Source organism: Thamnophis sirtalis, unplaced genomic scaffold (assembly GCF_051295495.1).
Source record: "Thamnophis sirtalis isolate CommonGarterSnake01/CBP01778 unplaced genomic scaffold, rThaSir2_p1.2 scaffold_15, whole genome shotgun sequence".
In the NCBI taxonomy this organism is placed as follows: Eukaryota; Metazoa; Chordata; class Lepidosauria; order Squamata; family Natricidae; genus Thamnophis; species Thamnophis sirtalis.
The window spans coordinates 28,735,257-28,760,229 of NW_028261395.1; the positions used below are offsets into that span (position 1 = coordinate 28,735,257).

Here is a 24,973-nt window from a genome sequence, read left to right on the forward strand (position 1 = left end):
ATTTTTTATTTTGACCATTTGCTTTCCTAATACCAGTTCTACAGTTCTGTATTTCCTCTATGGCAGGGGTGTCAAACTCGATTTCATTGAGGGACGCATCAGGGTTGTGTTTGACCTGGGGCGTGGCTGGGGGGCGTGGCCAGCTCAACATCACTTGTCTTGGGGGTGCCTGAATGCTCTGCCAGCGAAAATGGGCTCCCAAGCTCCATTTTTGCCTGGGACAGTTCCTGCAACTCTCTGCCAGCAAAAACGGACCTTGGGAGGGTTGCATGTGGCCCTACCGAGCTCTATTTTCGCCAGCAGAGGCAACGCTGGCCAGTCCTTAGCTGCTTCCAGGGCGGCACCGCAGGCCAGATCTAAGTACCCCACAGGCCGGATCCGGCCCCCAGGTCTTGAATTTGATACTCCTGCTCTATGGCAAGGCCCACATTTCACTCATTGAGAGCCAATTGGTGTAGTGGGTTAAGGCACCAGGCTAGTAACTAGGACAGTGTTTCTCAACCTTGACGACTTTAAGTCCTGTGGACTTCAACTCCCAGAATCCCCCAGCCAGCACAGCTGGCTGGGGATTTCTGGGAGTTGAAGTCCACAGGACTTAAAGTCGCCAAGGTTGAGAAACATTGAACTAGGAGATGTTGAGTTCTAGTCCCATCTTCACTCTGAAAGCCAGCTGGGTGCTTCTGGGCCAGTCATTCTTTCTCAACCCAATTCACCACACTGGGTTCTTGTTTTGGGCAACTTAAGAGGAGGAAGAAGAAAACAGTATTAGGTACAGTATGTTCCAGAGGTGGGTTCCAGTGGTGGTGGTGGGAGGCTCTGCCCACCCACCCACCCAGAGGCTTCTGCACATGAGAGTGCGCATGTGAATGGACATGCGAACATGAGCGAGCATGAGTGAACTGGTAGCACTGGGGTTTGAAACCCACCTTTGGTATGTTTACTGCCTTGAGTTATTTATAAAGTAATAAATGCAGGGGGTGGGGGAAGGTATTTGCCCAGGTATTTAACTCAGATACTCTCTATTGCATTACTGTTAGTTCATTTGGATTTCTGAGTAGGAATGGGTATTGTCAGCATTCAACACAACTACGCATCCTTCCCCACACACTTTGTTGCTTTGAACAACATCCTTCAATCCAGTGGTGAAATTCAATTTTTTTTACTACCGGTTTTGTGGGTGTGGCTTGGTGGGCATGGCAGGGGAAGGATGCTGCAAAATCTCCATTCCCACTTCACTCCTGGGGGAAGGATATTGCAAAATCTACATTCCCACCCCATTCCAGGGGAAGGATGCTGCAAAATCCCCATTCCCACTTCACTCCTGGGGGAAGGATATTGCAAAATCTACATTCCCTCCCCATTCCAGGGGAAGGATGCTGCAAAATCTCCATTCCCACTTCACTCCTGGGGGGAAGGACATTGCAAAATCTACATTCTCTCCCCACTTCAGGGCCAGCCAGAGGTGGTATTTGCTGATTCTCCGAACTACACAAAATTTCCACTACCGGTTCTCTGGAACCTGTCAGAACCTGCTGAATTTCACCCCTGCTTCAATTGCTATATTCAGTCCTGGGAATCATTGTGTGACGTGGTATAGGATTTCCTTCCTAAGCAGGGATTGGACTAGAAGATATCCAAGGTCCCTTCAAACTCGTTATTCTATTCTATTCTATTCTATTCTATTCTATTCTATTCTATTCTATTCTATTCTATTCTATTCCATTCCATTCCATTCCATTCCACTCCACTCCTCTACCCTACCCTACCCTACTCTACTGTACTCTATCCCAGCATGTTATAAATTATATTTTCCTTTTTGAACTAAGAGCATAAACTCTTACTTTTTTTAATTTCTCACATTTTCAGCAATAATGCATAGACAAGTCAATATTATGGTTTATTTTGAGTAGTTTAAGAGATCCCATTGCAACTACACTAATTTCTACAGTTTGGTTCTGAGGTCCTTATTTCCTCTCAGTGGGGCTGCTACTTACATTCTCTCCCATAGGGACAGCCTCCCTATTGGTAAGTAAGAAGTAGGGGATAATGGCTTTTTGTGTGCGTGCCTATCTCTGTGTCATGGAGGTGAAAGTTATCAGCAAGACAAATCAGTGGAAATTCTTGCATGCCAGAGTATGTCTCCTCAAATCCTATCTTACTCTTTTGCCAGGTTTTAGTTTAAAGCTTTCCTAACCAGGTTTGTCAGACGGAACACGTTATTACTAGTCCTTGTGAAGTATAACTACACCAGTCCATCTTCTAGGTTGGGGTTTTCAAATGGTGGTTGTAATACGCTCAAGTCCCACAAGAATTTAATGGTGTTCCTTCCATGCTACTTTGATCCTTTCCCATTGTTGTTATTCCCCCAAAATAGGACTGAAAAGATCAGAAAGATTTCCTAAACCACCTCTCTTGTGGGCCCCGCTCTTTTTCTGTCCACCACAGGTCTATACATTGATGGGTCTATTGGACTTTCTCTTTCTTTCTTTCTTTCTTTCTTTCTTTCTTTCTTTCTTTCTTTCTTTCTTTCTTTCTTTCTTTCTTTCTTTCTTTCTTCCTCCTCCTCCTCCTTTTCTTCTTCTTCTTCTTCTTCTTCTTCTTCTTCTTCTTCTTCTTCTTCTTCTTCTTCTTCTTCTTCTTCTTCTTCTTCTTCTTCTTCTTCCTTTCCTCCCTCCCTCCCTCCTCCCTCCCCATCCCTTTGTTGGTCCATTTGTCTTTGAGGGACCTGGGGTGTTCTTTTGAGCAGTTCAGTCTCTCTCTTGGCACTTGAGTTCTGATTGGCTGAAAGACTTAGGAAGGGGGGGAAATCTTTAATTAAGAAGATAATCTCTTCTTACAACTTTCAGTGGCTCCATTTCTCCAATCCCCTTTGCTTCCACTTCAGGATTGATTGTCCTCCAGCATAGTTTAGATCTTTTAACTTCTCCATACTCAAGGAGCAGAAGCTAGAATCTCATTTTACATTTCTTTGAGTTTGTTTCACCTTCTACCAGTCATTTAGTGGTCCAAATTGTACGTTTGGCTGTCACAAACTTTCTTTTTCTTGTTTTCTTTTTGGAAGACAGATTATGTTTTGGATTGGCTATTATCCAGGCACCTTGTTCCTTGTATCCCTCTTCCATCTCAGCCACCCTTGGTGAGTAATCAGAGTTTGGTTTTTTTTTGCTTTGCTCTATAGACAGGCTGACAGGAACAATTGTGCAGAATTAAATGCTTTTGTTCTCACGAGTCCTTTATTGAGGTCAATATTTTGATAAATCAGGGAAACTCAAGAGAATTACTTAGAAAGGTGGTGGACTTCTCACTTTCAAGATGAACCATTCACTAATCTGGATATCTTCTTTATTGGAAAGTTTCCAAGCTGTAGCATTCACCAAGCTATAAATTCATTTAATCTCTTTTCCATGTATTTGGACAAAAACTTCAGTGCCACTGATGTTGTAAGAAGCCATTGAAATCGCAGCTCGTTAGATTAATAATTGAATCGTAGGGGGAAGATCAGGCATCATAAGATCTCTGTTTCTGCAATTTTATTGCATTTCTTAATCTCAGAATGTCGGATTTGTTTTTCATAAGTTACCACTTATCATTCTTAGAAGAATGGTCCAGATAAACTGCATCATTCCAAGAAGCAGAGAGTCAATTCAGTTGATTTTTCTTTTTGATGCTTCTCCATAACTTCGTTACAAAAACTATTAATGAGGAATAAAAGCACTTTACTGGAATATTTTTATTTGAAACATTTTTTCTGGAAAGCATGTCAAAAAACGAAGAACCACAAGGAAAAAATAATAAGAAACAGATTATCTTTTATGAGGCAATTGTTCACTTGTGTAAATTCATATAAGTAACACTGCGCTTATCATAAATAAAATGAGTTTATTGACAGAAGTCCTTGATTCTCCCTTCTTATCACTTGATATGATTTGCTATCCACCCTTTTGAGGTTTAACTGTCTGTCCATTGGGAGAGATCAGTTTTACAGACTCTGTTGCCAAGCTGTCAGCTCTTTTGATTGATTGATTGATTATATGCCATCAAGTTGGTGATGGTTAAATACTAAACTTTTTTGACAACTTAATTTAACAGTAATTTCACCACATAACCAAATACAAAAGCATGCAAAACAATCTCTTTTATTTTTAAAAAGACTTCAGAAATTATGATATCAAGAGAAATCAGCGGCAACCATACAATTTAAGCTCAATCCACAGTTCAAGAGAATTTTAGGTCAACACAGGAGAATCCATCATACACAGATGCACAACCGTTATCAGCGTAAGAACCATCTTGGTGGTAACAGTGACTTTTATTCTTATTACCCCCTAGAAGGAGCACTGCAATTTACTCTGTTCAGTGCTGTCCTTGAACAAAACTTGGAAGTTACAGGTGGAGCAAAATACAGCTGCCTACCAGAAAAGGCACGCTTGGGGTGGGGTGGGGTGGGGGTGCATTGACTGCTAGTTGATTTCTGGTCTGGTTCAAGGTGCTACTAATTCTTATAAAGTTCTTCCTGGCTCAGGTCTCTCATTGTTATGTTCCGCCATGTAGAAGTTACTTATTGGCTCCGTGTGAGCTGCAGTCCCTGAAGACCCTTCCCCAATTGATCAAGAGGCTAGAAGAGTGAATATACTCCATTTCCATGGCTGTTCCAGCTCGCCCCATCAAAGCTGAGCAGGCAGACGCTTTTCATGTTTCTGAAGTTAATTAAGATATGATTCTTGCAGTAAGCCTTAGATATAAGCAAAGCAATCTATCAGGAGCATTTGGTATATAGCATCTTGCAGGGGCATAGTGGCTCAGTGGCTAAGACGCTGAGCTTGTCGATCAGAAAAGTTGGCAGTTCAGCGGTTCGAATCCCTAGAATTGCGTAACAAAGAGAGCTCCCATTACTTGTCCCAGCTTTTGTCAACTTAGCAGTTCAAAAGCACGTAAAAATGCAAGTAGAAAAATAGGAACTGCCTTTGGTGGGAAGGTAACAGCGTTCTATGCATCTTTGGTGTTTAGTCATTCTGGCCACATGATCATGGAGACGTCTTCGGACAGCGCTGGCTCTTCAGCTTTGAAACGGAGATGAGCACCGCCCCCTAGAGTCAGGAACGACTAGCACATATGTGCGAGGGGACTCTTTATCTTGACCTTATTATTTTTATTATGACTTCTTTTTATGGATTGTGTATTTGGAGTTTGAATAATTGTGTGCTTTAGATTAGGATTATGTATAAATTTTAATAAATGAGTAAATAAATAAATAAATGTTGAGGGCTATATTCTAGAAGGAAGGGAAAGGAGGTTTTTTTACGAGGAGAAGTGAGGGTGTTAAATCTTTATAAGGCGAAAGGCATCCATTTATACCTTAACTCCCCAAACTGCCAAGAAAAGTAAAGAGAGCCAACATTCTGGATGTCATCTACTGGTTGGGCATGGTCTCCTGTTGTATATTCCTGACCTACAGTGTTGAAAGAAATCCCTCGTGTGTGGGATACATAAAAACCTTCTGTTTAACCTCTGCAACTTAATGCTCTGGAAAGTCAATAAGGAGGAGAATGCTAATAATGGGGAAATTCTGCTGCTGCAAAGTATCCTTGAACTGGTCATGTTTTTCTGGTGAAGAAAAAAATGCAGGACTATTTCCAAGTCTTAGAACATAGAGGCTAGGAAGGGACCTTAGAGATCTTCTAGTCCAACCTCCTGCTTGAGCAGGAGACCATATACCATTCTGGACAAGTGGTTCTCCAATCTCTTCTTGAAAATTTTCAGTGAAGGACTGTCCACAATTTCTGGAGGCAAGCCATTCCACTGACTAATAATTCTCACTGTTAGAGAATTTCTCCCATTAATTATAGGTTGGATCTCTCTTCAATAATATTCTACCCACTATTTATTATCCTATCCTAAGTGCTTTGGAGGATAAATCAATCTTCTCTTCTCTGCAACAGACCCTCAAGTACTGGGAGACAATGCTCATATCACCCTTAGTCTTTCTCTTCGTTAGACTAGACATATCTAGTGCAGTGGTGGGTTTCATATTTTGTTACCACCAGTTATCCCCTTCCGCACATGCGTCCGGTCTTCTGCGCAGGCGCATGGTCTTCTGCGCAGGCACCCGGTCTTCTGCACATGTGCCCAGTCTTCTGCACATGCGCATGGTCTTCCACGCATCTGCCCAGTTTCCCACACATGCACCCAGTCTTCTGCGCATGCGCCCGGTCTTCCATGCCTGCGCCGGCATCCATGCATGCACTTTGCTCATGTGTGCGCCTTCTGCACATATGCCTGGCCTCCAAAATGCATCTAAATAGGGTGGCATAGAGCTGGGGCAGGTGGGCGGGCCTACCCTCGATTTCTCCTACCGGTTCAGGCAAACTGGTTCGAACTGGCTGATTACCACCTCTGATCTAGTTCCTGCAACGATTCATCATATGATTTGGTCTCCAGACCTTTGTTGCTCTTCTCGGTAGTCTTTCTATAACCTCGACGTCTTTTTTATATTGTGGTGACCAGAACTGGAAGCACTATTCCATGTGTGGTCTTATTAGTGCACTATAAAGCAGTACATGAAGCCCAGGTGTCAGCCTCTGCTTTGCTGCTGCTTCGGCTGCCATTGAAACGTGGAGGGAGGGCATGGTATTTGGGAGGGGACTGATTGTTGTGCTGGAGGAAGATTCTGGAGTTTCAACTGCCCGTCTTACTGCGCATGCGGAGGAGGTTTCCCGCCAAGGCCAACGGCACCGACATTCCATCTTGGTGATGCCTTTCGAAGTTATCTCGCACCTGACACTTGGGAGAATTATGATTGGACTGTGCATGGGATGCCAAGGGGTGGGGAATGGGATATACAATATATCATTCGCTTTCCCGCCTAAATAATCAGACTTCGCTTTGCTACGCTTCTGTTCATTTATAATTAGTAAAAGTACACTGGATTTCTATCAATGGAGTCTTGTGGTTTTCTTTCCTGATTATCCAATGAAGAAGTGCTGACAATAGGTCTGCATTGGCATTTTGGGTAGCTGCAGCACTTTGTACCTGCAGTTTGTTGCTGAGGCCCAAGTCTGCCGTTCTTTCAGAGGTGTGTCCTGGTCCAGTCTTGACACTAAGACCTTGTGCTTAATGCCACTTCATAAGGCAGTTTAAACTGCAAGGAGATGACACCTCCAGATGACATCTGATGTGTTTCATTATCCCATTAGCCAGGCAGTTACCCCACCCGCCCGCATCTTCCAGAATACACAAGTTTATTGAAAAATTGGATTTGCATTGACCCTGGTCAATTACCAAAGGTAATGAATAGTGATCAGATTTTTCAGGAACGGGTTGCAATTTGTGAAGAAATTTGTCTATCACTCCCAAATGATGGAATATATCCATTTTGTGATACTTGGGGGTTGGAGTCTCTATCCAGCTAACAGGATGAATTTTAGAAGTGCTTCCTTAGGAATAATGTCTGCGAAATACAAAAAAGAAATCCAGTATTTAATACTACGTGTAATTACGGTGGCAAGGATTGCCTTTGCCCAGAAATGGAAAAACAAATTAATTCCAAGCGAAGATGAAAGGTTATGGATTGTGCTGAAATGGACAAACTAACTAAAGAAATCCAGGGAAAAGAAGAATCAGAATTCTACCAGATATGGGATAAATGGTATAGGTGGATGGAGGAAAGAAACAAGAATCAATGAAGGAATGTAACAAAACTCAAAAAAACAATAGTTATGAGTAAAAAAAGAGGGTTAAGAATGGTGAAATCCAAATGAAATACAATAGAAGGGGAAATAATATAAGGTGAGCGGTATCGATTGATAATTGCTATTAGAAAGAACAGGAAGCTCCTGTTTGTATTATATTGTGTAAATGTGGTGTACGTCTAGGTTTTGTGTGTGTGTATTTTACATGTTTGTTAATAAAAAATAAAAAATAAATTAAAAAAAAGACGTGCTTCCATTGGCAGTTCTGTATGCCTTGCCCATAGCTGATAGCTCCTTCTTTCTGATCATATATAACATGGGCCTTTTAATGGCAGATTAATAGGTTTCTCAGCTGTACTTAAAAGACCTACACCAGTGATGGCTAACCTTTTTGTCATTGTGTGCCGAAAGTGTGCGTGTGTGAATGCATATGCCCACACCCATAATGCAATGTGTCCTGCCCCCTCGCGCATACACATGTGACCCCATGTACCCTGTTTTGAGCCTAGCAGGTCTCCCTAAAGCCTCCTGGGACAAAAAATAGGGCATGGGGGAGGTGCCCCGCGCATGTGTGTGTGACCCCCCATGTATTCGTGCATGTCTCCCGCATGTGCTCTAACCCCCTCACATGAGTGGCAGAGACCCAAAAACCAGATGGCCAGCAGGAAGTGGACGTGCATGCGCGGTGGAGCTGAGCTGGGGCAACTCTGTAGGCTGCTTCCCAGGCTTGCTTGACTTTCTGGGTGATGATGTAGTCTTCCCAGGTACCATGTCGTGAGATGGGTAAAGGGCTAATACTAGTATGCCCATGTCTTACCCTGGAGCTGAAGGGAGAGATCTTTGTTATGTAGAGTAGACTAGCTCAGGCCTTAATGGGTCATTCACAAAGGTGGGGGCAGCTGAGTTTCTGCCTCTCTTGAGTTTCTACTTTTCTTTTTAAGGGAAATATTTTGCCTTTTTAATATTTCCCAGGATAATATTTCATTTTTCTAGTAGAGGGGTGGGTGCTAACTTCCTTCACTTCTTTGTGATTGAAAGATACAATACAACTGGTGTAATACAACTACAATGGTTACAACCCAATGTATATAAAGATATGTCCAACAAAACCAAACTCTGAAAAACACAAGGCAAATGGTACCTCTTTAATAAATTATCATTAATCAATGGAGAGGTAAAAGCGTTCCGTGCACCTTCGGCGGGGAGTCATGCCGGCTACATGACCACGGATACGGCTTCGGACAGCGCTGGCTCTTTGGCTTTGAAATGGGGATGAGCACTGCCCCCTAGAGTCTGAAATGACTAGCACATATGTGTGAGGGGAACCAGAGGTGGGTTGCTTCCAGTTTGGCCTGGATCTGGTGAATCAGTAGTGGTGGCAGCGGGAGGCTCTTCCCACCCTTGTCGCATGTGCACGCAAGCACGAGCATACCGGTAACGCCGGGATTTGCAACCCACCTTTGAGGGGAACCTTTACCTTTACCTAAAACTTTATTTAATACTACTACAATATGCTAATGATATTTAAAGTGCATATTTTGCAGGGAATAATAAAAAAGCATCACATTTGTAGGATCAAGCCAGTGAGGCTATTAGCGTGTAGGTAGATGATGAATTATATAATCATAGAACCCTAGAATAGCAAGGAGTCATGAAAGCTGTGGGGTCCATCCCGCCCCCCCTCCCCCCCGTCGCCCCATTCACTGCAGGAATTTAAATGAAAGCATCTCAGACAGAAAGCTGTCTAGCCCCCACTTGAGCACACCCAGGGAATTGTTTCCTCTGTTGAGCTGCTCTTACAGTAAGGACACTTGTAAATCAGAATCTGCTTTTTAATACTTTAAATCCAGTTTGGAAGAAAAAGCAAGTCCTGATCTCCTCCTATGGGACATGTTTCCAGTAATTTAAAGAATGTTCACCAATCCTTTCTCACAGTGTTGAAATTCAAATTTTTTTACTACTGGTTCTGTAGTAAAATTTCCGCTACTGGTTCTCTGAACTACTCAAAATTTCCGCTACCGGGTCTCTGAACTACTCAAAATTTCCGCTACCGGTTCTCTGAACTACTCAAAATTTGTGCTACCAGTTCTCTGAACTACTCAAAATTTCTGCTACTGGTTCTCCAAACTACTCAAAATTTTCGCTGCCGGTTCTCTGAACTACTCAAAATTTCCACTACCGGTTCTCTGAGCTACTCAAAATTTCTGCTACTGATTCTCCAGAACCTGTCAGAACCTGCTGGATTTCACCCTTGATTTACTCCTCTTAAAGTATGATGTCCAGAAGTGGGAAAAACACTTGAAAGTGGAATGATTACTTCTCAGAATTTGGAATTACTTTTCTGTTGATGAAGCATAAACTAATATTTCTTCTTCGATAGCCATCTATTTTTGCTGGCTCATATTTAGATTTCAATCAACTACAATTCCAAAATAAAATATTTCATGTATTTTTTAAAAAAATATTAATAGTAAGTGTGGTTTTTGCCCACACCAATCTTTATCTTTTCCCCCCTTAAGTGAAGCACTTCTAGCAAGTTTCATTCTATCACTTTCATCCTCTTTTTCCCAACCCATCAAGATTGTATTTAATTTTAAATCTGTCTCCTGGGGTGTTAGTTGGGCCACCAGTTTTGTATAATTGCAGTTTCCATAAGTCAATATTGCCACCAGCTTTTTCATTTAAAACACTAATGAAAATATTGAAGAGTAAAGGACATAAAAGGGAGGCGCTGCCTCAGTGGCTAAGACGCTGAGCGTGCCAACCCTTTGGAAAAAGCTACCCCCAGAAATCCGGACCTTACCCACTCTCATGGCCTTCAGAAAAGCTGTGAAAACCTGGCTATTCCGGCAGGCCTGGGGCTGTTGGCCTCATTGTTGAGATCGTAAGGAATGTATGTGTGTTGTTTTTAACATGTTTTTATTGTCAATTTTTATTCTTCTTCTTTCCTCGATGTAAGCCGCCCGGATTGGGCGGCCTATAAATCAATTTAATAAATAAATAAATAAATAAATAAATCAGAAAGGTTGGCAGTTCGATGGTTCAAATCCCTAGTGCTGCATAATGGGGTGAGCTTCTGCCAACCTAGCAGTTCAAAAGCACGTAAAAATGCAAGTAGAAAAATAGGTACCACCTTCCCTTGGTAGGAAGGTAACAGTATTCCGTGTGCCTATGGCATTTAGTCATGGCGGCCACATGACCACGGAGATGTCTTTGGACAGCGCTGGCTCTTTGGCTTTGAAACGGAGATGAGCACCGCCCTCTAGAGTCAAGAATGACTAGCACATATGTACAAGGGGAACCTTTACCTTTACATTTAAATGACATAGGAATGATCATTGTGATATTTCTTTAGTGAGCCAATAGCACTCTTAGGATACAATTTTTGGCCCAGGGTTCCGACCAGTGTCCCAATAAAAGCAGGAGTCTCAAGCCATTTTGCAAGAAAAGTCCAGTTGTTTACTAGGAGTGCCATGTCCACAAGACCTAAGTGAAGCCAGCTCTGACTTAACCCAGTGTGCGCCTTGCCTCTGACCCTGTTGCCCCCTCCCCCCGAGGTTTTTCACCAGTCACATTCCCCCAACAAAGCAATTTCACAGATCGTAGAGTCACTCCCTCTGGCCGTTAAGGGTCTCCGTGGAGATGGCCTTGACTTTGGTGAGCTAGGATGTGTTTTGTTTTAGGTGTGAAGTGTGAATTCCTCAGTGCAGTTGCGAGGCTCGATTTCCCATCCCCCTGCCTATGGCAACTTGGGAGCAGGTCAGGAAAGCTTCGTGAGTTGACAACTAGTCCATTAGTGGGTCCATAGAACAGAACAGAACAGAAAAGAATAGAATCCTTTATTGGCCAAGTGTGATTGGACAAACAAAGGATTTGTCTTTGGTGCATATGCTCTCAGTGGACATAAAAAGACATTCCTCAAGTCATAAGGTGCAACACTTAATGATAATCATAGGGTACAAATAAGCAATCAAGAAACAATCAATATCAATATAAATTGTAAGGATACAAGCAACAAAGTTACAGTCCTGCATTCATAAGTGGGAGGAGATGGGTGATAGGAATGAGAGAAGACTAATAGTAATAGTAATGCAGCCTTAGTGAATAGTTTGACAGTGTTGAGGGAATTATTTGTTTAGCAGAGTGATGGCGTTCGGGAAAAAAACTGTCCTTGTGTCTAGCTGTCTTGGTGTGCAGAGCTCTATAGCATTGTTTTGAGGATAGGAGTCGAAACAATTTATGTCCAGGATGTGAGGGGTCTGTAAATATTTTCACGGCTCTCTCTTTGACTAGTGCAGTGTATAGGAACTCAATGGAAGGCAGGTTGGATGGCTCTACCCATCCAGTTTTTGTTAATTAAGGCTTTCACAAAGCACTTTTGAGTTCAAGGGGAAAGAGTCACCAGTCCTGGTCGTCTTATGCCACATGGGGTATTCTTCGCTGCTAGAAAGGACAGCACGGGTCAGGCCAGTCTGCCACAAGGACAGCCTGAAGTAGGCCCACACTTTTCTTTACTAGCTACCGTAGGATTTCTGAGCTAGCAATGTTAAGTTGTTATTTTCTGTTACAGAGATCGATCCAATGGAGTGGATTTATTTCCAGAGGTTTATTAATATTTACAACCCACTATATTTTATGTTGCATCTTATTTCTTCTACATAGTCCCAGTATTTAATAACAATAGGCGTTTGTGCTACTAATGCTGTTTTAGTCATTTTGTTAGACGTTATAGTCTGAGAAAGGACTGGTTGTAAATTTTGCAGGAAGGGCTCTGTCAGAGGTGGCATTCACAGGCTCTGATCAGTTCTGGAGAACCGGTAGTGGAAATTTTGAGTAGTTTGGAGAACTGGTAAATACCACCATTGACTGGCCTCGCCCCCATCTATTCTCTGCCTCCCAAGTCCCAGCTGATCGGGAAGAAATGGGGAATTTTGCACTGACCTTCCCCTGGAGTGGGGAGGGAATGGAGATTTTACAGTGTCCTTCCCCTGCCAAGCCCATCAAATCACACCCACCAAGCCACATCATGCCCACCAAGTCACGCCCACAGAACCGGTAGTAAAAAATTTTTGAATCCCACCACTGGGCTCTGTTCACTTAGGAACTCAATGAAATATAACAGAATAACAGAGTTGTAAGGTCTTGGAGGTCTTCTAGTCCAACCTACGATTAGAAGGGGCAAAAATTCTCCATGCATTCTTGTTCTTCCTGTATGAATGTGATTTATTTGGTCCCAGAGATTTAAACATTAGAAGTGAAGAATTGTTCCATGGCGATGTCACTATGAATCACCACCTGCATATCTGTCTTTTCAGCCTGCTTTTTTAAAAAAAATCTGGTCACTTTTTGTTGTCATTGTTAAGAGGCTGAACCAAATAGTTAAACACCTGCGATTTTTCTGTGTTGTGCATTACCATATCTACTGTGTTTTCCCGAAAATAAGACAGGGTCTTATTTTCTTTTGACCCCCGAAATAAGCGCTTGGCCTTATTTTTGGGGAGGTCTTATTATTTTTGAGGTGCAGGAGACAGTGAGTATGGTCACCTCATGGCTGCTTCTGTGTTGCAGTATTTTCAAAGAGGGCTTATTTTTTTGGGGGGGGGCTTATTTTAGTGCAAGCGCCCAAAAGCCCGACTGGGCTTATTATCCAAGGAGGTCTTATTTTCAGGGAAACAGGGTAGTAGTCCTCCAATTTTTCTAATAACAACCCTGTAAGGTGGATTCGGCTGAGAGAATGATTCATTATTATTATTATTTTTGTAAATCCAGGCCCGGTTTCAAAAATAAAATAAATATTTTAAAAACTCAAGACATTCATTTCTCAGAATTTGAGGAGGCTCTAGACTAGGACAGAGAGATTAGTCCCTACAAACCTGGGCTAATGGGGAGTCAATTGTCATGTGTGATGAGGGGTAGGAGGGAGATCCCTGCAGGTTGGCCAGGAGGGGTGAAAGAGGGGGATGAACTGGGACAGTGCAGTGGAATTCCAGACATTCCTGGACAGACATTTGCTGCCCTCCATTGATGAAACCTTTTCTCCTTTCCAGGTCAGTGAATAATTTCCTGATGACTGGTCCCAAGGTAAGTACGTTCCCTTTGATCTCCATTCCTAATTCCAAGAAGCACGAATCATCCAGACCTTGTCTCTTTCCTTCTTCCCAGATTGGATAAATCTGTAGCTGGATATTTGCAAGCTACAACTTGACTTGTAGAGAGCCAGAAAACTGTTTCTGCTGTTTAAATCCCTGCTTTAAAGAAGAGAAACCCTGTGTGCAAATTATTTAATTGAATTCAATTGTGGGACAGGTATGTGCCATTAATCCTTAAGTAGTGGCAGCAGGAAAATTGGCTTGTAAACACTAATGGTGAGATTGCCTCTCTCAATCAGGGGTGGGTTCCTGCTGGCATTACTACCAGTTCGGTGTGCAAAATTTTTTTGCTCCATGCGTGTCCACATTTGCACCTAAAAAGGTCTGTGCATGCGCACAACATTACAAACCAGAAAAAAATTTTTTCCCCAATGAAGATTGTTCTGTGCATGTGCACAACAGAAAATCAAGATGGCGGCCCCGAGCTTAGAACCGGTTCGGGCATGTGTCCGGCTGAGTTAATACCTGTTCAGCCAAACCGGTGCGAACCTCTGCTCTCAACTGACACATTATGCAGAACCCAGAATCTAGCAGCTAATGGTGTTAATTGAACGGAATATGAACAGAATTACAGAGTCGGAAGGGACCTTGGAGGTCTTCTAGTCCAACTCTCTGCTCAAGCGGGAGAGCTCAACTTCTTTATAGTAAAATTGTTCCTACAAAATATATGGCTTGCCCTGATAATTAATGCTCCGGATAATTCAGCGTAAATTACTGTGATTCATGTACATGGAATTTGTTCAAAACCACTAGCCCCTGTAGGTTGCTTATGGGAACCTGGTGTTTACACTATGCAATGTTTACTGGCTGAATTACACTGGACTATCAGTTGGTTTTTATTTGTGTAACAGTAACAGAGTTGGAAGGGACCTTGGAAGTCATCTAGTCCAACCCCCTGCTCATCAGACCAGTACTAGGGATTCAAACCGCTGAACTGCCGACCTTTCTGATCAACAAGCTCAGTATCTTAGCCACTGTACCAGGCAGCCTAGTGTTTTCGTATCAGTTCTAACATGCTTTGGCTGGTATCTGTACACCATTTTAGATCTCTAGCTTCGTAAAGTCCCAGGTTCCTGCTTTTTCCTAGCAGCATGTTTGGTCAGGAAATCCTTCAGAGTCAATACTATACTGTTAAGAACAAGGGGTGTCAAACTCAATTTCATTGAGGGCCACATCAGGGTTGTGTTTGACCTCAGGGGCCAGAGTGGGTGTGGCTGATGTGGGCGTGACCAGCTTGACATCACTGGTGTTGGGGGCGTCGGTAGTTGTCCAAACGCTCAGCCAGTGAAAACGGGCTCCCGAGCTCCGTTTTCAGCCGTGACGACCTCCTGCCATCCTCTGCTAGCGAAAATGGAGCACAGAGGGCTGCGTCTCCCCCGCCCCCCCAGTTCCATTTTCATTGGCAGAGGGCGGCAGGAGGCTGTTGTGGCTGAAAACAGAGCCTAGGAGGGCCACATGTGGCCCTTCCGAACTCCATTTTTGCTGACAGGGGCCCCATGGGCTGGTCCTTTGCTGTTTCCAGGGTGGCCCCGCAGGCTGGATCCGGCCCACAGGCCTTGCGTTTGACAGCCCTGGTTAAGAAGATTGTAAAATTCTGGCTTTTCCATGAGATATTTGGTTAAAAATGGACATCTTCTGAATATATTGTGGTCTGCTAATAGTTATTTTAAAAAAAACCAATTACTGTTAAACTTCTTAGAGGAAATGGGAATACTCTGCTTGGCCTATCATGAGCTACTCTCTGCTTCCTGAGCGTAGGAAGGGCTCGTCCCCCTCCCATTCCCTACCCATTGCAAATGTGCCTCAAACCAGCGTTTTGCCTAAAAATTGTTTTGGAAAAATTGGAATGTTGATGGTTTTAGCCATTTTCATGGAAGCAGAAAAGAGCAACCAAGATGATTAGGGGACAGGAGGCTAAAACATATGAAGAGTGGTTGCAGGAACTGCACATGTCTAGTTTAATGAAAAGAAGGACTAGGGGAGACATGATAGCAGTGTTCCAATATCTCAGGGGTTGCCACAAAGAAGAGGGAGTCAAACTATTCTCTGAAGCACCTGAGGGCAGGACAAGAAGCAATGGGTGGAAACTAATCAAGGAGAGAAGCAACTTAGAACTGAGGAGAAATTTCCTGACAGTTAGAACAATTAATCAGTGGAACAATTTGCCTCCAGAGGTTGTGAATGCTGCAACACTGGAAGTTTTTAAGAAGAGATTGGATTGCCATTTGTCAGAAATGGTGTAGTGTCTCTTGCTTGGGCAGGGGATTGGACTAGATGATCTCCAAGGTCCCTTCCAACTCTGTTAATCTGTTAACACTCCTTGTTTTGACCCTCCTTCTCTTCCAGGCATACCTCATCTACTCCAGCAGTGTTGCAGCTGGTGCACAGAGTGGCATTGAGGAATGCAAGTTCCAGTTTGCTTGGGATCGTTGGAACTGTCCCGAGAGAGCTTTGCAACTCTCTAGCCACGGAGGCCTTCGTAGTGGTAAGAAAAATGATAGGGGTGGGGGACTACTTCCATTAGCCACAAACCAAAATATATTGCCTTTCTATGATGTACGGTATGATGTTTTCTCTGCTGGGAGTCTGATAAATAATAGTTCCTTATGGAATAAGATGTTGCTTATGTTCTGACCTAGCCTTCCCAAAAACACAAAGCCGACTTCTCGTGCTGATAAAACCCATTTTATTTAAATTAAAGGGAATTCCTCTCCAGCAAAGGCCCGACCAACAGTCTTTCAAGAGATTTCACAACTACAGACCTTTATCAGGCTTGGAGAGCTGCCAGGCTGATATCTTCCAAACGGCATCTGTAGCAGACAATATTTGGCAAGAAGTCAGGAACAGATCTTCACCCTAATGAATTGAACAAATTGCCTCCTGCAAACTCCCCTCCCCTTCCGCTCCTCTTTTATTCCATATGGGAGGGGCCATTCACCATACACCTGTGCCGTTACTCCTGAGTCGACCATTCTTCCTTCCCTTTTCCTGGCAGCTCTGCACACGCAAACATTGGGAACAGGCTCCAGCTATTCTTCTGCCCCACTGATGTCTGACTCCGAGGCAGCTGATAACTATCAGACGGCTCTGGCCCCTTCTCTGCCTCCGATGCAGAGCCCTCATCAGAGCCTTCCCCAGACTCCAGGACTGGCCCAGGTTCCTCCCCAACCTCCTCACTGTCTGAATCTGCTGCCAGATCTGCTGGCCGCTGGTGGGGCACAACACCTTGCTACTTCTTGGGTATTGTTATGTCCTGCAGGTGTGTATTTCTTTTAAATTGCAGGTAACTCTATCCCAAGAAGATATTGCTATGGTTCATAGCCATAACCATAAGCAAGTGAAGGATATTGAGCTAGGAGACTCAGCAAATAACAGGACAGTGCTATACTGGGGTGGGTTCCGGCAGAGAATACTACCGGTTTGCTCATGTGCAGTACAACTAAAATTGCTCTGCGCATATGCAGAAGCAAGAAACAAAATGACGGCACCTACAATGCTGCCGGGAGAACTGGTTTGGGGACATGCTACTACCAGTCCGAACCGGTAGGAACCCACCACTGGTGCTATACATAGCAATAGCATGTCCCCCCCCCCCCGGTCCCCTGTTTTTGCTCACAGGAGGCTGTAGGGAGACTTACTAGGTTCAAAATGGGGCATGGTGTGTGTGTGTGTGTGTGTGTGTGTGTGTGTGTGTGTCAGGTGCACATTGCATTATGGTTCTGGCACTCGACAACAAAAAGGTTAATCATCACTGTGCTAGACTTACAATGCTAAAAATAAACCATAGATTCTCCTGTTTTCTCCCAAGCTGCAGTTCCTTTGGCTAAGTTGTTGTGTAATTATTTCACAGCTAACCGGGAAACAGCGTTTGTTCACGCAATCAGCTCCGCCGGGGTCATGTACACATTGACGCGAAACTGCAGCCTTGGGGACTTTGACAATTGTGGCTGTGACGATTCTCGCAATGGACAGTTTGGTAAGAAGTCACCTCAGCAGGACATTTCCTCTCTACGTAGCGGCTTTTCCCCTCGCCTCTTGCAACACTAAACTTCTTTCTAAAAAACACAGTTTAAAGAGCAGTTGATGTATTTTGAACATGGATGACACACTCAAAAGCCTTTAAAAGAACAAGTGCAGACAAATTGTCTCCTATTTGCATGGTTCTATTTATAACTTTTCCGTGATCAGGAACCTGAAAACAGCTGATATTTATATAGCTATGCAGGTATCTTATCCAAGTTATACCCTCAGCCCCTCCATTCAGGGATAAAGTCCAGTAATGATAATGCTATTTTTTATTCACTAAAGCTGCACCTTTTTTTCTCCTATTTACTGGCTTGATTAATCAAGGGATTTCCACAATGTCAGGTCGGTCTACACTCGTGGGCCTGATGGGCACTTGCCCGTGGGCCCCACGAACATAGGGGCCCCTTACTAATCTGTGTGTCAGGCCCGGAAGCCATCTCTGGCATTGGGCCTTCAGGTCTGCCACATTTATTGCTGTGGGAACCTGGGAGCAGGGGATTATATGGAGTATGGGAGATATATATATATATATATAGTCAAAATACATTCTTTTCTCAGAGTCAAGGACATCTTGCCCTGCACCTGGAGTGGTGTGACTGGGAGGCATCTCCAGTTGGGAGGGTGCCTGATTGGACCATGTGATGGACATAAAGGAGCTGGGCAGGGGCTTGGACTTTCGTTTGGTTGGGGAAAACCTGGAAGCTTTCAGATTTGGGTTTTCCCAAATGTGCCAATATGACAGCTCTAATAAAATGGAACTTTGAGGAATCTCAAGCCTCAGAGTCTTATTTCATTGGGGTGTTATTTGGAATCCTGACACTGTGTATGTTAACCCTTCAACGCAACTTGTATCATACAAATGCAGTAACATGTTTATTACATTTAACTGCACCTTTAAATTAATACTAATTACTATTACTACTATTTAGTATTAGTATTAAATACTATTAATACTAATACTAAATAGCCATGCCCCAGTTTGTATGCTATGAAAGGCTGCCAATTTATTGCTGGACTAACTAAATAGCTAAAACCTAAAATAATATCCCACACTTTGGGGGCGGGGGGAAGGAGAGGCCTCTTTGCCAGGATGATTCCTCTCCCTATAGTGACCTTTTATGTAAATGGAGAATAAGGGCATTGTCTGCTTTTCTTACATGTGACTTGGTATCAGGGGTGGACTGCAATGGGTTTGCCTGAGTTTGGGAACCCAGGCGAACTAATGGGGGACTAAGGTTATAGCCGGTTTGGAGAACCTCTAAATCCCACACCTGGCTGGCCACGCCCACCACGCCCCCTCCCTACCACCCCACCACACACCTCCCGGGAGTCTCCACCTGGCCCATTTTGGATGCAAGGTAAGTGCAGGGCCCATGTGGAGGCTTGGGGAGGGGGGGAAATGGGCCTCTAGAGCCTGGGGGAGTAAGTTTTCGCCCTCCAAGATGCTTGAGAAAAGCCTCCGGAACCTGGGAAGGTGAAAACGTCCCCCCACCGCACCACCATGATGCAGGAGGCTGACTAGGCCATACCTACCATGCCCATGCTCACCCAGCAACCGAGCAGAGAACCCGTTGCTGAAATTTTTGAAGGCCACCCCTGCTTGGTACTCTTAGCAGAACAGTAATTCAGGATAGGCCAAAACTTGGAATGGATGGGATTTGGGTACGAAAGGATGAACATGTATTATGAATCCCCTGCCTTGAACTCTGTGCTTCAGCCGGATCTGATGCTGTTCTTAGCATACCCACTTATGGATTCCCATCTAACAGTCGGGTGACACGTTTGTCTCTGCAGGAGGCCAAGGATGGCTGTGGGGAGGCTGCAGTGACAACGTGGGCTTTGGGGAAGCCATTTCCAAGCAGTTTGTGGATGCCCTTGAAACAGGGCAGGATGCCAGAGCGGCCATGAATCTGCACAACAATGAAGCCGGCCGAAAGGTAATATCATTTCCGTATACCGCAAGGAGAAAAGTCAGGAAAAGCAAGGGCGGGAGTCAGAGCAGGGGTGAAACCCAGCAGGTTCTGACAGGTTCTGGAGAACCGGTAGCGGAAATTCTGAGTAGTTCGGAGAACCAGCAAATACCACCTGTGACTGGCCCCAGATTGGGGTGGGAATGGAGATTTTGCAATATCCTTCCCCCAGGAGTGGGGAGGGAATGGAGATTTTGCAGTATCCTTCCCCTGCTATGCCCACCAAGCCACGTTCACAGAACCAGTAGTAAAAAATTGAATTTCAGCACTGAGTCAGTCTTCAGATGTTTGCTATGTGTAAATTTTTAATGAAGCATTAGGCAGCTGAAATAACCGATTCTGTGTTATTGGGGAATTTCAGTAGGAAAGAAGAAAAAGCTAAAAAAAAAGTGGGGGTGATCCAGGGGTGGGATCCTACCAGTTTAACAACTGGTTTGCTGAGTATGCCTACGCAGTTTAGAAAAGATTTACCTTCCGGATTACTCCTTGGGAAGGAAAACAGCTGGGGCACAGCAATCCACTCTGCCGTGTAATTCAGCTGAAAAGATAAAGATAGGTAAAACGCAGGAGGTGGTGGGCAGGCCCACTTGCTAGAGGGAGCGAACCAGTTCGCTCCCATCTGATCTTCGGAGCTACCGGTTTGGCAGAAACCAGTCCAAACCGGTTGAATCCCACCCCTGGGGTGGTCCTGTATGTGGAAACGTCCTTGGGAGACAGAGAGAAGAGATGCTGCCTAGGGAACAGTCAGATAAGAGATAGCATAGCCCACGGCTGCGGAGTGGAGCAGAGGTGGGTTGCTCCTGGCATTACTGCCGGTTCGGTGCGTGCAAACATTTTGTGTGTGCGCGCTAGCTTCACTCGTGTGCACATCTGACGTGTGCTCTGCGTATGTGCGCTTTTGCACAAAAAAGGTCTGTGCATGCTCAAAACATTTTAAAAAAGGGGAAAGAATACATTTCTGCAATTAGGATTGTTCTGTGTATGTGCAGAACCGAAAATCAAGATGGTGGCCCATGGGTGAACCGGTTCGGGGGCATGGCAGGCCTGGATCACTGCCGTTTCCAGAGACCCAGGCAGCCAAGTCACTACCGGTTTGGCCGAACCGGTCCGAACCGATATGAACCCACCTCTGGAGTGGTGGGAGCAAAAGGCTCAGAACAGAACAGACCCTCCCAAAGTTATCAGTCTATAAAGATGACAATCGCAGAATTACACTTTCAGCCTTGCAAGGTTCTGCTAATGGGGTTTTTACAATAAAATAGTTCTACCTTATCTGTTCACGTTTCCTGCCTGGTGTACTTTTGTAACGCTGAGGCTTCCAATATTTATTCTGAATGTCCATTCGGGCAGAAATCCAACATACTTTGCAATGCTACGGTGTAGAGTTGGGCAAGTTGACCCTTTGGCTTTGGCAATTCTTTGGTTGTGCAGCTGATTGAGGTATGATTTCCAGCTCTGCCAATCATGAAAGTGGCGTTACTTGTTCCAAGGCAGGAGTGGAGTGTGAAACCTTTTTCTTAGGAAGGTCTGGGTCACATACTGGGAAAGTCAATTGAGGTCTGGACTTTTGCAACGCTTGGAGCTTGAACCAGATTTCCCAAATATCTTGGACAGGACGACTCTGCTGTCTTTTCTCTTCCCTACAACTTCCTGCTTTCCTCTCTTTCTCCATTATGGTCCGTTCATCCTGCAGTTTTCAAACTGTATACCACCAGTCAGCTGCAAAGCAGGCGACAGCCAAAAAGTCTGAGCAATTTATCATTATTAATTTTTGTACAGTCTTTTATGCATATAGTAAAATACCATTTGCAATAACTAACATGACTACCACTTCCTACCATCAAACTTATTTTTTTTATTTTTTTTCTGTATTTTTTTTAATGAATATTTTTATTTCCATTTTCATTTTCATAACACACACTCACATGTATACTATACATAGCCCGTATCATATGGTATTAAATAAACTTATTTTTTTTGTAGAGTTAATGTGATAGGAAGGAATGAATACTTGGTTAATCCAAATAATAGCTTTGAAAACTATTGAAAACACTGCATTTAGCCCTTCATTATTTTAATCTGGAGAAAGAAAGCAAGTTGCTCATAGCATTGTATAGGCCTGTGAGGGCGAACCTATGGCACGCATGCCAGAAGTGGCACACAGGGCTATCTCTCTGGACACGCCAGCCATCACCCTTCTGGGTTCCGGCTTGCCAGCTGGTCTTTACACATGTGAGAATGCTGGAAACTGAAAAAGCAGCTCCCTGGTACGCATGTGCATGCCAGGAAGCTGAGCTTCCCGTTTCTGGCGTGCGCATGGGTGCTGGCCAGCTGGTCTTCACATGCACATGCAAACCAGAAAATGGAAGACCAGGTGACTGGCATGTATGCACAGGCCAGAAATCAGAAGCATGTGCATGCAGGGGAACTGCTCTTCCAGTTTCCGGCACTCCCATTTGTGCGCACCGGGAAGCTGCTCTTCCGGTTTCTGGTGCTCCCCTGCGCCAACACACACTCCCATTTTGGCACTCGGTGCTGAATTGGTTTGCCAACACTGGTATAGGCATAACAAAGCATTTTTGTAGCCAGGTGTTAAGAAAGATTTTAGGCAAAATCTCAATAAATTCTCTACGTTGAATCAAAATAGGACATTCTTGTTCCTTAGTTTTGTTTGTTGCATGACCTCTCCTCTGTTGTTGCCTTACTCTCTAGGCAGTGAAAGGGACTATGAAGAGAACCTGCAAGTGTCATGGGGTTTCGGGCAGCTGCACCACCCAGACCTGCTGGCTACAACTCCCCGAGTTTCGAGAAGTGGGGACATACCTGAAGGAGAAATACCACAAAGGACTGAAAGTAGACATACTGAAAGGGGTGGCCAACAGCGCTGCGAGCCGAGGCGCCATAGTGGAAACCTTCAGCTCAATCTCCAAAAAGGAACTGGTCCACTTGGAAGACTCCCCTGACTACTGCTTGGAGAACAAGACTTTGGGCCTCTTGGGTACGGAAGGCCGGGAGTGTCTGAAGAGGGGCAAGGCCCTGAGTAAGTGGGAGAAACGGAGCTGCCAGCGGCTGTGTGGAGACTGTGGGTTGGCTGTGGAGGAGCAGCGAGCAGAAATGGTGTCGAGCTGCAACTGCAAGTTCCACTGGTGTTGTGCAGTCCGTTGTGAGCAGTGCCGCAAACGTGTCACCAAGTATCACTGCGTCCGCAAGGAGAAGGGAGAGCAGCATGGCGTCAATCTGCCCCCACGCAAGCTCAGGAGGAAGCAGCCTTAGTGCCGACTAACCATCCTTTGCTCTTTCGTAACGTCTCATATTTTACTCCCTTCTACTTTGTTTTCCATATTTAGATCTATCTGTGAAAAGGAAGCCTTCGCCTATCTAGTCTTTAAACCCCCATTTTGGAGAACCCATTGGAAGAAACTTGTAGATGTTCTGGGAAAAATGAACATAGTCCCAAGCTGATAGACCGTTATGGAATGAGTATGGCTTCAAAGCCAAAGTGAGGGAGGATCTGAAAGGATTTAGCCTCCAATTCTGTTGGGAGTAGATTTAGACATTCTTCTTGCATTCCTCTGTGGCAACTTGAAGGCAAGTATCAAATGAAGTCCACAAGCATTTGCCATTCCCTGATCAAAATATGCAAACGGACTGAATAAAAATAAAACCAACCAACCAATCAACCCACTTTGTCCGAAAATAAATTCCTGAAAGCTGATCATATCAGCTAGAATTTAACCCCCCCCCCCCTATTGAAGAATTGCAGAAGTATTTTGAATTGTTGGGTAGGGATTCATGAGTTCTGTTGACAGCTAAGTAAACTGGAAAGCCATTTTGGTTTAGTGGTGAAGACATCATACTAGAAACCAAGAGACCATGGATTCTAGTCTTGCCTTAGATCAGGGGTCGGCAGCCTTAAACACTCAAAGATCCACAAAGGTCCTAACTGGAAGTTCAATTCTGGAGCCGACTGGAAATCCGATTCCCCCACCATAAAGTCTCCACCTAGCACAGCCTCCTTTTTCCTCTACCTGTCCTAACTGAAATCCCTATCAATTGTGGAGCCGACTAGAAAACCTGTCCCTTGCCATAGAGTCTCCTCCTGGCGTGCCCTGCTCCCCTGTCCCAAGCTGGAAGCTCCTCTCAAAATTGTGGTGCCGACTGGTGAAAGGGAGCCACAGCAGAGGGATGAAAGAACCACATGCGGCTCCTGAGCCACAGGTTGCTGACCCACCTTAGGCACAAAGCCAACAGCTGGATGATCTTGGATGAGTTTCTCTCTTTTTGCCCCTGGGAAGGAGCAAACCATTTCTGAAAAGCCTTGCCAAGAAAGTCTCCAACAATTGGACAGTGACTGAAAAGAAGATTTTTTAAAAAAAAACCTAGAGTAATATATTTTTCAAAGGCTTTGTGTTAACTAAAATATCAAATTTCCACCTATTGCAGATTTTTTGACCAGGTCTGAAAAGGCCAACATGCAAAGTAGTGACTCATGACAACAGCCCTTGTTTACAGAAAGGAAACCCATCCACGTATCTTGGGTTATCCAGTCTGTTTTGATGCTTCCTGCTGGATTTGAATGCCATGTGTCATGTGCTCATAATCAGGAACATTCGCAGATCTGCAAATCCAAATCTGTGACTTCAAAATAATTTCCCTTCTTCCACCGAGCTTCGATTTTGGCATCTTAGCCCTATAATTGAGTGAGCAAATTAAGGCTAGGAGTGAATTAAATAATTTTTATTTGGGATACCTGACTGGGTCAAGAGGCTCCTTAGGAGAGAAAATGTTGCTGAACTATAAAATTATCCTATTCATAAATAATACACTAGCCTATGGCAGGAAGGGAAGGAAAAGGCTGCCAAAATGGAATATCATTTTAAGGAAAACCTGACATATTTTTAGAAGAAGAAATAGGGGGCATACTGTTTCCTAATTTCAGACAAAATCTATTCAGAACCTTTTCATGTGATGGGTTGAAATCTATTTAACATTTTTGCTCATTTGATGGTTCCAGTAATTATCAAACTTAAGACAGACAACTATGTCTTCTATCTGTAATCCTTCCAAGCCTTTGAACCTCCCTCCCTCCCTCCCTCCCTTCCTTCTTTCCTTCCCTTTACAGAGAATATTTGTGAGAGGA

The 24,973-nt window shown here is 44.1% G+C and overlaps 1 protein-coding gene across 1 annotated transcript; it reads left to right on the forward strand.

Annotated features, from left to right (window-relative positions):
* The first annotated feature begins 3,068 nt into the window (after positions 1-3,068).
* WNT8B (Wnt family member 8B) lies at positions 3,069-23,733 on the forward strand. Its single transcript, XM_087702648.1, has 6 exons — positions 3,069-3,136; positions 13,736-13,769; positions 16,184-16,322; positions 17,688-17,813; positions 19,658-19,800; positions 22,546-23,733. The coding sequence occupies exons 1-6, from the start codon at positions 3,069-3,071 to the stop codon at positions 23,104-23,106; spliced, it is 1,071 nt and encodes a 356-aa protein (XP_087558774.1). The 3' UTR covers positions 23,107-23,733.
* Positions 23,734-24,973: the final 1,240 nt, after the last annotated feature.